Genomic DNA, 12799 nt, shown 5'->3' on the forward strand with positions numbered 1-12799 from the left:
TTCAAGAAAAGTAATATTTAAAATAAATTTTAAAAGAGCAGTCCATTTTGTCAGCGAAAGATAACTTTGATTAGCTTGGGTGTCCAAATCAGTACTGATTTCAAAGATACTGAGCGATATTTGAGAGTATCCAGCGGCGAGTTCAAAGTCATTTTGTTTAATTCTGAGTGCATAAACCGTAGACAGCTACTGAATAGAGGCGACTGTGATACAAGTACACTTTGACAGATTCGTGTGTATTTCATTCTGCGTACATCACTTATCAATATATTGCTCATAGGTCTAAAGAATACCATAGATTTTCACGTATAGATAAATAATTTCGAATTTGTTCATAATAATAACATACATACACACAGACATACATACATACAGACATACATACATACATACATATATACCTACATAAACACACACACACACGCACGCACGCACGCACGCATGCATGCAGACAGACAGACATAAACTATATCAGTTTTATAATCTTGTTATTCAATTAATTGAATGTGCTCAATTCGGACTCACATGATCAATGCACTGAGACGCGCAATGCGATTGGCTAAGGTACGTCTTTTCAAATGGTGGAATGATATGCCTCCAGTCCACTCCGTGACCAATTTCCATCATATCAGCCTCGTAGCGACGATAATTTTTGGTCAGAGTTATCCTTATTCCGGAGTTGTCAATCATACCTAAAAGAAACAACATATATCAGCATTACTGAATAATGATAACATAAACTATGAACAAATATGTACTATTTTACTTATTTCATGAATCAATCATACACTGAATGTTTTTATTTGTTTATTTATTAATTGTTGTGTTATATTCTTCTTATTCAGATAAATTATATAAATGTTCCAAGCCAAAGGTAATCTGCATCCAATCCAGTTTTAAAAAGTAAGAGAAGCCATGTCACCTGATTTTTGAGCTGGATTGTCATAGTGTGTCTGCATGATATAGAAGTGGGGATCGTCTGGAGCTCCAACGGAAAATCCTACGTGTTCTGGGTAGTAGAAGGTCTGGCAATAAAAAGAACAAAAAATCCTAGATCTCTAATGTGCACAAGAAACAACAAAGCTAGTCAAACAAATACTATATAAAACTGACAGAGATACTGACCTACATGTGTGTCTTTATGGAGATACACGCAAATAAAGTTTAAAAAAAAATAATAAATAATTAAATAAATAAATAAACAATGATTGAGGCACTCACATGACCTGGACAGCATATTATAAGTAAAAGAGTAAATCCAGTGGATCTCTCTTTTGTACAGAAAAGAAATATGGTCGAACGCCCAATCTAACGATAATACAAAGAGACAGAAATACTCTTTTATATTTCCAAGTTATTAAGAGCATCATGTAACGTTAGGAAAGGCTTGTCTGAGGTAGATACTATTCTTTACCAGCAAATATCATCAAATATTAACAGTCAAATTAGGGGTAGTGATGGCAACAACTGTGATAGTGTGTTTCGATTCTTTGTCGGGAAAAAGAAGACATTTACGGTTCCTCCGATTGCCCAGGCAATAATAACATCGTAGCATGGATTCAGTCCTTCTGGGATTTCATCATAGCACATGTAATGGACTTTGTCGAACTTGGGGTCTATTCCTCTGCATCGATACACCAGAATATGGTGCACGTGCTTCTCGTTGCCTGGTGTGATTACGGGTTCCACCTAATTTCAAATGAAGATAAAAAATATGATTAGGAGTAAAGTTCAATCAAAATAGTGCATAGTTGCAAATAATGGTTAATAATATCACGGATATTTTCTTGCACAGACACAAAACGAAGATAAAGATTTATTTTGCTAACCAAGGTACTATCGCGTGAACTTGTAAAACTATGAAAATGAAACTTTTAGAAATGCATTGTCTTTCCTCTCTCATTTCTTGCGACTATGATCTCCTGGCCCACAAACTGATGAGATTTGACTCATATTTTACTTAGTAACTACAATCTCTTCCAGAAAGCTATATACTAAGTCTAACAGCTGTCCCATGGTGTATATGGCCAGTATAATCAAATACAACAACAACAACAATATAATGATAATAGTAGTAATAACTATAGTACAAAGTAGCGCCTGGTTGAGAGATTTTAAGACTGATATATAGAATGTCCATCGACTCCTCTTGCGTCACACGCTTGAAATGAGAGTCCGTTATGATCACCAATTATTTCTTTGTGAATAGATTAGGGTGAAACAATATTATTGGAGAAACAATTAACTGAAAGAGTGAATACCATTTTACAAAGTGTTTCAAGCTGAAGAAAAATTTATGTGTATTTAGAGACAATTTCCGTAGTTATGGATTCAGATCACTCAAACGAATATGTCCTTGATAACAAGTTTTTCGCAGCAAGTTATGTGCAAGCCTACATTATCATTGTTTCCTTGCACGTTCATAATATATTATATATTTGCCGTAAGATTTATGCCCCCTGTTTCAAAATGAACTGTATACGAAATCTGTTCTTTCAACAAAATGCCAGAGGGGACCTGCAATCGCACGCATGGATGATACCAGCTTAATACCAAAGTTTTTTCTAGCTTTTGTAACGTCAGCAATAGCTGATGGCGTATTTAATGCACATGCTTTAAAGCCCGCTGTGCCAACACGCTTTCAGTCAAATATGGTCTAATATCATTGTCTTTGTTTAATAACAAGTGTTTATATGATTTATTTTGTTATTTTAGTAATGGTGGCTTCCATCATTTGTTTTTAAAAGGTTTTCATACCAAGCGTGTAATATCAAGATTAATCAAATTCACTAAGAAGTCTTTTATAATTTTGCTTCTGTTTTAGTAATTTTGGCTATTGTTGATGTTGGATTGGCATTATTTGCATAAATTGGAAAGGTCTTCATGCCATGATGATTTCTGTGATGAATAATGGAATTCTGTTCAGCAGTTTTGGAGAAACGTTGCTTGAATATTGTACTGGCTTTGGTAATAGCAGCTATGTTTGATTACGCATCGGCATCATTTTGTATCAAACTCAAATGACGTCATAGCAGGATGGTTTACAAAAGGTTAGCTTATAATAGGTTTTGTGGCATCTGAGATGTCGAAAACAGAAATTGTTGAAGGACGACGCAATTGTTTCAATTGTTACTGCATCGAAGTTTTAAGTCTGATAGGACTTTTTTAAAATATAAAACGAACGGCTTTAGTACAAGTATTTTTTCATTTTTAAATCTTTCATAATTTGTTATATGGTTTTAGAGAGGATTTGTCTACATTGTTGACGACAACCGTATTTGTTGACTAGCTGGCATCAATTGCGAAAGCAAAATATGAATATCCTTCATGCCATGACACCCGCTGCACAAATGGGTTACAATTAGCCTGGTAGCTTTTCAGCTGACATTTACAATAACAATTGTTGACGAACAAATGACACATGATGAATTCAGAGCTATGCAGTATCTTCCACGCTTAACCTTAACCGCGACCTTAATTCCATGAGAGATACGATAAGAACAAATTCAACAATTAATAGCAACCTCAATAATTTGAATGCAAACGCTGTTTATGATATCGTGTAAGAAAAGGTATGCATTAGAATACCAAACCACAAAGGTTTTAAGTTTCTTTGTTTCTTGTCTGTTACAAAAGTAATCACTACTTTCTTTAAATTTAATGTAACTTATAATCAAACACTAAATATAACAAGCACATTTTTCAAGAACTACTCTTCGGATTGGAAAAGAAAAGTGTCTATGGAGCTAACTTACCTTGATCATATGATGCTTTCCACCAATATTAGGCATTTGGAACACTCGACAACTGTAGGTGGTCGTTGCTTGTGGAATTATGTACTAAAATACACGGCAAGAATATAATTCGTGACACAAAACATGAGGTGTTTAAGTTTTATTTACATTTCCCCTATAACTGTAAACATTGCATTATTTATGTTATTGGTTGTAAATGTTAATTCTACACTTAATGTTCAATTACTAAAAGATTTCTTTAAAAATGTGTCAGATTTCAAAACCGGTGGAAACGTTTATTTACCTTGTAAATATTCCATCTTGAACATAATAGTAACACATAATGGAAAAAAGACTGGAAAAGCGGGATTTATTTGATTATTTATATAGGGATGATGACGATGATGATGACGATATGTGTGTGTGTGTGTGTGTGTGTGTGTGTGCGTGTGCGTGTGTGTGTGTGTGTGTAAGTGTGTGTGGGTGTGTGCTTTTCGTTCTTAACCTAATGTATAGCGCTATACAGGCCACATTCAATTCAACCGATTTAAATGGGTCTTAAAAAAAAAACATCAAACGTTCAGGTCGCGAATACAGACTGTCACCTTTACATAGAAGACAAACATTCGTGGTGCTTGAAAATGTTCATATATAACAGGTACGAAGAAACAGTATGGAAAAACAATACTATTGAACGAACTGGATCATGTAAATAAACTAAATAACAACAAATTACTTATTACAATTTAGAATGCAAATTTAAAATTTTAATTACTGATGCGAACATCACAAATATACCAGAAACATACTTGAATGTATATATGATGCGATTCTCCCTAAACGCACACATAACAATCAATGAAATAGTGTAATTACTGTCTGTTTCTCCCAAAACACAAATATAAAAATCATTTGATTAGTGTAATTACTGCCTGCCTCACTATATTCTAATCAGCACGATATAGTATAAATGTTAATAGAATGTCCACATGTGCTATCACATATGTGAGTTGAGAGCAACAAATGTGAATAATTAATTATTTAAAGAGTTATTGATATTTAAGAAAATAAATTGCCATGTAGACAGAGCCCAGTGTTGTCAATATTTAGATTAAGATTTTAAACACACATATAAATATACTAAATTGTTTTTCACTCTTAAAAGGAGGCCAATAGACAATAAACGTACATTTTCATTCAGAAAATCGTAGAGTCGGACATCGTGGTGCATTGAGGATGATGTCACAGAGGTAACAGACGACACGCTCAGCAACGACAAACTCTTTGTTCCTCTGCGTTCCGGGCCGTGATAAATCAAGCTCTCGTCAGTAAAAGGGTCACTCGTGTGATACGAGTAAATCACTCGTACGGTACCATCCTAAAATTTGAGCAATTAATTAAACAGACACACAAAATATCATGCCTTTTAAACTTGATAGAAAGTTTCCTTATGTACCTCATATCAAATTGAAATTATCGTATTTTCTTGATCGTAATAGCTATTTTACTTTAAAAATGAATTGTAAAATTCTTTAATTTTCTTATCAGTCATTATAATTATGGGATGTACATAAATACAAAGAAATCCTACAGAACATTTTGCATTGTACAAATGAAGATCTCCACAAAGGATACCTCAATTTTCTTGTCTTCGGTTTTGTCGCATGTGTCCAATTTTCGGACAAATTTTAGCACAGTACCAAAATCGTTCTCCTCTCCATGAAGAAGAAACCAGTCTTGGTGATTGTCAACCAGTGGAGACACATGCGCAGTTGTGTGATAGTCCTGTTAAGAAAATTTCCTTTAATAATGATATTAAATATTCATACATCTTAGCACATTTTATTCAGTTAACGTATTTAACGATTGATATTTCAGGGGAAATAAAAACTGTTGAGCTGTTGATTAATTTCTCGTGGTGAATCTGAAGCTATTTATTCTTTGATGGCTAAACGCCTCATAGCGACTGATACAGAGAATCTGGAAAATAAAAATTGATTAGAGATATAATGCTGTCCCTAAAGATTAAAGCTACGGATCTTCAATAACAGATTTGTTTGCGTACGCCTCCGAATCTTTTAAGCATTCACTAAAGTTCTTGACGAGCGACACGTACAGACATGCGTGCGAATCCTCACATAGGTATTATAAAATCCTATATTTGATCTGAACTGTGAAAAAGATTGGCGATATCTGCCTCAACATTTAAGGTCAAGGTGCCAGGATATCTCAGGTGAAATCGACCATTAGTAACTTTTTAATTTAGGCGTATGGGTATCGGAACCCTGCCCAATGTAACGTTGCAAAATATGTAACCGGAAACTTGGGAGGGGGCATATTTTGGTGGTTCTTCATAGAGACGTGACGAAATCTCTACGTACGCGGTATGTTACACGGGTCATGGTAATCAATATATGTATTAAACATTCGTTCTTATTAGAAAACAATGTTACATAGGTCATACTTGGAAATGCTTAATGAACAAAAGTATTGCCAATTTGTTTTCAAAAATAATTCGTTATAATTGATTTAGCTTCCTGATTCAGCATATAGTTTCTTTTCTCTTTCTTATTTAGTATGGACTTTAATTAATGTTTACTTTTGCAATTTTCGAAAAAGTTGTGACAAATGTGTTTGCTTAAGAAGTTGCACGAATTATGGTCTTTTGTGTGAATTAAGACAATTATATTCTGTGTATGGGAATGAGGTTTACGAGAACCATGCGTTACTGAGCATTGACTCATTCTTACTTTGTAACAATTATTGGTATGAAGTAGCAGTTTTTATATTTTTGTCAACTTCAGGTCCTTGCACCCGTCCTAGCTTATATTGCCCATTACAAAATTAACCCATATGTAAACGATGCATATTTACAATTTAAGTTTTGTACACACTTGACCCAGTCAACTGATGAGAGTGCAAATCGGGTTTCAAAAAATGGTCAAAACCCGCCATTTGGTACTACTTATATATTTGGTATTACTCGGTGCTACTTTACGTTTTGATTGAATACGGTACTCATCGATACTACATGCGGACAAAACTGTATTACTGATTGTAACTGTATTTGTACAAGTAGATGTGCATTGATTTTCTCCACAGCAGTGCCTACACGGTGTGGTATAATCTATAACATGGCTAATAATTGTTTACTGGAAAAATGAAATATATACTTAAGTTGTGAATATATTTGTATCGAGGAAATGCTGGAGGTGGTTTATCTAAATATATTGAACAATAGCCAGGCAATAGTAGTCTCAAAGTATTCAGACCGAATATAAGGATGTCTCAAACAGCGGCATTATCTTGCCAAATAATCAGATATCAAATGTATAATGGATAAACAAAGATCGCTGTATCGCTAGATACCCAAGGTTTTTTTTGTTTTTTTTTTTCTAGCTTTTGTAAGGTTAGCAATATCTGATGGCGTATCATCATTGTACAAGCTTTAAAGCCCGCTGTGTCAACACGCTTGATGTTATCTGATTCCAAGCACAGAGTTTTCCCGTACTCGAGTCAATGCAGTACTATGTCTTTACGGGTCTTTTGAGTTCATTTGGGCTGACGATGCTAATAATAACGAGCTATTTTATGGGAGAAAGACTGAGTAATATTTTAGTTACCTTAAAGTCACGTGATGGACTCGGTGAGGCTCACTAAACTTGAAATCCGCGTACCACCAAAAAACGAGCCACACGCACTGTAACAGTATTTTTGCCAATTAGATAAAATGCTCACGTGTTTGAATAGGAAGCTCATTGGGACCGTATAAATGCCAAGCTATATGCCTTAGAAAATATGACTCTGTTGCAGAACATGTCATTATGAATACTGTAAAACAACTACGCGAGTGTTACGTGATTTGATTTGAGAAAAATAAAAATAAAAATTCGGTCATTAGCTTTTCTGCACAAGCAAACCTAAATTAGCCTCGCTGGATCAGGAAAAACTGTTGCTAAATATGGTTTTACGGATGGCTAACATGGTATCGGTTGCACGTGATTATGCCATTTGCCATGACCAAACGTATAATGATGTTTCAAAAGACTTTGCTGAATACGATGTCATTCTTGAAAATCAATTCAATCCCACATACATATGTTCACGATCCTTGTGGTGCTAATAACATATGTAATGCTTTAATACTTCCTGACAAACAATGTTATTTGTTTCGGATGCTATTGCCCGAATCAGGGTGATCGATCCGCCTGTGGAAAATTCATAATTAAAACTACTAATAATGTCCTATCACGAAATGAAGGAAGGCATCAGTGATAGTTAATTGGAAAAGAATCGAAAATGCAATCAAAACAATTGCGGGGTCACACTGAAACCTTCTCAGGCAAAATTAGCTGGAACAGTCGCCGTGTGGATGACCTAAACCCCGTTCGATCAGTTTAATGCGGCCGAACACAATAACACCTCAGCAACATTACAATTATCCAAGTCAGTGGTGATACATATGCATAAATCCAGTGTAATTTGTTCCATTTCTTGCAGCCATTCCAGCAATGCTGGTAGCGCAGCGGCTCAGACGGTTGCAAAAGCTGCAACAATAGGTGCTGTCGGAGCTGCATATGTAATGGCACTTACATGGCAGTTAGTGGACTCATAGTCTCTCGCGTCATATAGAAAGGAAACATGCCTTTCATTACCAGGACCAATATTCCCGGTCAAAGGTCTTCAAATACCTTATTGTAGAAGATCGTGTCGTTGATCAATTTTAATTTACTGGTGATGCCAAAATCAATCAAACATATTCATGGTGCTATCGTGCGAAATGAACTTGAAGCGATGGGGCTACGCACACTTAAAACCGGAACTGTCAACCTGGTTTCATGACCAGGCCCTCGCACTCACTGCGAAATGTAAGTGGTAGCACCTCAACATTATTTTGTGTTTTGACTCGTATGGATTTGCCACGCCAGTTAAAGCTGTTAATTATTTATCCAAGCACTTTAAAAAACCGTTGTTTTATTCGACTATTCCAGTCCATGGTTGGATTGTCCACTTATGCGGTAATCTTTTCACTGACACTTTTCGTTCACTGGAGCATTCACCAACACGGCAAATAGGTAATGGTTTTACATTAAATTCGGGTTAATATTGTACAAAATGTCTATTAACATTTACGGACGTTACTCGTTTCGACGACACTGCCGATGTGAAGCTGAACAAATTAGCCACCAAAGCGGATTTGTCTAAGTTCACTTGTCGTGTTGTTGTTTGTATCGATCCATGTAAGCTTGCGATTTTGACGATCCAACTAGTATATGTACATTGTATAATGGGACATTTAAGATAATATACCAAATGGTGCTGTCCCAAAGAACTTGGCTTAAATCATTGAAAATGTTGGAACCATAGACAACGGTTTGTTGGTTGAGTTTATAAAAGATTATTTTGAAACTAGTAATATTGCAGAAATATAATATATACTTAATCTAATCGATAGCGTGCCCGTACGCTAACGCATAGCAACTTCATGGTACCAAGCAGTTAAATGAATGTTAGTCAAAGAATGAGATGAAATCTTGGATCAGGTGTTCAACATTCTTCAAACTAAGTTATAGCAGCTAAGAGGTGGAGTGAAATACACTGGTGAACTTTTCCTGCAGAATAGCGGTGGTGCCTTGATAAGAAACTAACACTAGGATGTGCGCTGAAATAATTTTTGCATAATAAAAAAGTTAAACTTACCTTAAAATGTGTGACCCCATCTTTCACCCATCCGACAACAACGTCTGCAGGGTACATGTTACCATTATCGGATAAACCGAATCCAACATACCCATAGGTCTTCGCATGGACTTCAAACGTAATATGTGTATTGTTAAATTTCCAGAGGAGAATGTAGTTACCGGTGGTGTCCACTTCAGTTGAATAGTTATAGGGCTCAGTGGGGATGACACCTACGAATCCCCTAGCCACTGCAAAGCAAGATAAGATGGTTAACGTAATGATCTGTTGTCCTGCCATTCTTCAATTATAACTCCAACAACGGCAAAAATTTATAAAGATATAATGGAACAATACGTCACTAGCTCACGGGACTGGTCATTTGACTGCGTGAGCGTTGGGTAGAAATACAGAAACATTCTTGTGAAATCATCGTTAACTCCAATAATTTGCTAAAATAAAATTATGTGCTGATAATTACTGTTATTTGCCTCCATTAATAGATAACATGTCATTCTCTAACTATGAACGTATTTCAACTATTGAAAGTTTAATGTTTGATCACTAGTGAAAAAAAGCATACAATACCTGGCATCCAGATGGGTGATAACATGACGTCATTTGTTTACTAATACGATAACTCATACACCCGTTTGAATCAGTATCTAGCCTAAGGCTGATGACTTATTTCTATATTTAGGTATGTCTTATACATCATAATGATATCGAGTAGCGTGATGGTTACGATGGTATGTTTTAACTACTCAAGTGGCGAGCTAGCTGGAACATACCTTTCAAATTTATTTTTTCCTCCATTACTTTATCATTCTTGTAAACATTTTGCCTGCATTATGAGTTAAAAGCCTGGCCTCAGGTGCTAGAATTATCTTTCTAAAATGTTTCCTGTTATTCGCATTTTAAATAATGATCCGTTGCAAAATCCAAATTCTCGTCAAAATGAGATTTGACAGAAAAGATAACTAGTTTCACAAAATTTCTTTTTCCAGTCGATTCGTTAATAAATTTTACGCGGAAATTGATACTAAGTGATGTACGACAGCCTAAATATTGCCAAAGATTGAGATGAAAATATCACCCCTCTTTTGTTTCATAAGCGCAAAGACACTACAAACGAAAATTAGCGAATATTGTATACTAGCTATGACAAGACCTTTGTTTGACTTTCATTGCCTAACCAAAGGGAGTCTTATAACCCTGTCTACCTTAATCAATAATTAAGTTGCCATCTAGTTCTCAGAGATTGGAGCTCATCATTTTCGTTTTTGTTTCAAGTTTCATTTCATTGACATGCCCTGTTGTGACTATGCACTGCATAATGGCGAAAACCAAAATGGAACGGATATCTTGGATTGTCATCAGTGGCATCCAGCCAGTCATAAGCCGCGTTTTGCATTCGCTCGCTTAATTAAAGAGTTGATTGACATTTGTTTCCTCAAAAGTGCTTTAATTTCAGTGTTAATAATACCATTTCTAACTGCCTCTTTCATTTGTAAAAGGGTAAATATTTTGTAAATAGCATCATATATTTTGTCTAATATTTTCCAGAATTACTTCTTAGCAAGTTTGCGATTTTATCATTTAAAACCGAGTGCTTCAACCTGCTTAACATTTGATTTTAATATCGTATGTGACAAAACAAATGTACATCTCCTACGATAAAGTCAATTACGTTGCTGTTGAATCGTAGGTATTTGATTATATATATTTGCCCTACAGTCCCATTCCTAGTTATGTTAAAGACAATAATGTGGTAAAAAGTGCTGTGTTAAAGCTAAGAAAAACAGCACACTAAAAAAACACACAAAAACTTATACTCGCTTGGTTGAGCGTGCCTAACTCGCTATTGAACCACTTGTAGTTCGAATCCAGCATTACATCAGCCTGGGTGAGCTACTTTGGGCATCAGCACCAGATACGCAATTTATAGTGTTTCGCTACACAAAATCAAGGTCAGTTTCAAACATAAATGTGCTTGGTATAATTGAGAACACGATCATATATATCACAAGTTCGAAAGCTACGGATTACACAAATAATTATTTTCTTTGCCCTTGTATGTTTTCAAGTCAAAAGCATTTTGTGTGGAAAATTCAATTAGTGATTAAATATATTATGTAACAGTCAATTATGTAAGCCAGTCAAACAGTTAGCTATTATATTTGCTAACGCATGCCTGAAAATAGTCATATAGCAATAAACACAAACAAGCAACACTTATTCCTTCATATATTATTTGTGTCCCTGTAGAAGACCTTAAATCTCGAACATTGAATGCACTTGAATTGTAAAATTAGACTCTCACGCCGTCACATATTTGACTTCAAATGGAATCTCGTTTAAATCAAGTGATATTGTCAAGATTGCATTAACAGCTGATGTTTTGACTTTCAATTTGCAGGGTCCATTTACCAGGTTATTGTTAGATATTAGGACGTCTGACACAATATGGCGTTTTAGTAAAATATGTTTATGATAATGACCTGCAGTCTATACTGACAAGTTATTGTTTTTGTTCAGTTATGCTTTTGCAAGTTACAAAATTGTGTCATTTTCAAACGCGAACATGTTAATTTCTTTGGAGAGAGATTTGATAATTAAAAGTTAGACCAAATAGTTGAATATATAATTATTTTTCTTTTATTTCAAGATCCGTAATACTAAAGCTATTAGCGACGAAGGCATCGCAAAGTGTTCCATCTCAGCACAAGTTTTTATGTTGAGCTTGAAACAGACGAACTGGCTTTCGGAAGCGAGATTGTAGATACGGTAAGAGACGGAAAATGGCTTGTACAAAATATGGCAATGAATGCTTAACGTCAACCTCATAAATGCAAGCAACATTCTAAGTACCAATAAACATATGGAGTTGATCGCCAAGGGCATTAACTCTCTCCAAAATGAAGTAGACGAGAACCAACAGCCAGCGTAAGAATATGCTAAGAAGTTTGAGTTAAACCGGTGAACAAAATTACCATATGCAAAAGATATGAATTTGATTGATAATGGCCATACATCTATCCAAAATGGTGTACACAAGACAACATATATTAAATACAAACTTCTGTCTAAGAGACAATGCTCACTTTAAACAAAATAGTTGGAATGTTTCCTGGTTTAACAGTACTCCATGTGTTCGTGTGAAAAGAAGAATATGCTCGACAACGTACAGAACTCCATCCAAAATGGAGTTGACCAGACAAAACTCAAGGGCCATCTAGGTATATAAGAAAATCTACTTACCAAACTGTGCCAGGATTTGGGACATAGTTCATAATACATATCCGCTACAAGTAACATTCCATGTTATGACACGAAGTCAATTGCCAAAACGTTGTAGGTATATCCGATACGGAACTGAAGAGATA

General features: G+C 35.2%; 1 protein-coding gene across 1 annotated transcript in view; it reads right to left on the reverse strand.

Annotated features, from left to right (window-relative positions):
- The window catches only part of LOC149778503 (DBH-like monooxygenase protein 1), a 17716-nt gene extending 7961 nt beyond the window's left edge, over positions 1-9755 (reverse strand). Inside the window, exons 1-7 of the mRNA XM_089938486.1 lie at positions 9435-9755; positions 5370-5519; positions 4924-5112; positions 3756-3839; positions 1516-1689; positions 923-1025; positions 526-692 (exon numbers count right to left, since the gene is read on the reverse strand). Of these exons, the coding sequence (XP_089794612.1) occupies positions 526-692; positions 923-1025; positions 1516-1689; positions 3756-3839; positions 4924-5112; positions 5370-5519; positions 9435-9713 (1146 nt within the window). The 5' untranslated portion in view covers positions 9714-9755. The remainder of the gene's footprint in view (positions 1-525; positions 693-922; positions 1026-1515; positions 1690-3755; positions 3840-4923; positions 5113-5369; positions 5520-9434) is intronic.
- Between the last annotated feature and the right edge of the window lie 3044 nt (positions 9756-12799).

This window comes from Sinohyriopsis cumingii, chromosome 17, assembly GCF_028554795.1.
Source record: "Sinohyriopsis cumingii isolate HCF-2022 chromosome 17, ASM2855479v2, whole genome shotgun sequence".
NCBI lineage: Eukaryota > Metazoa > Mollusca > Bivalvia > Unionida > Unionidae > Sinohyriopsis > Sinohyriopsis cumingii.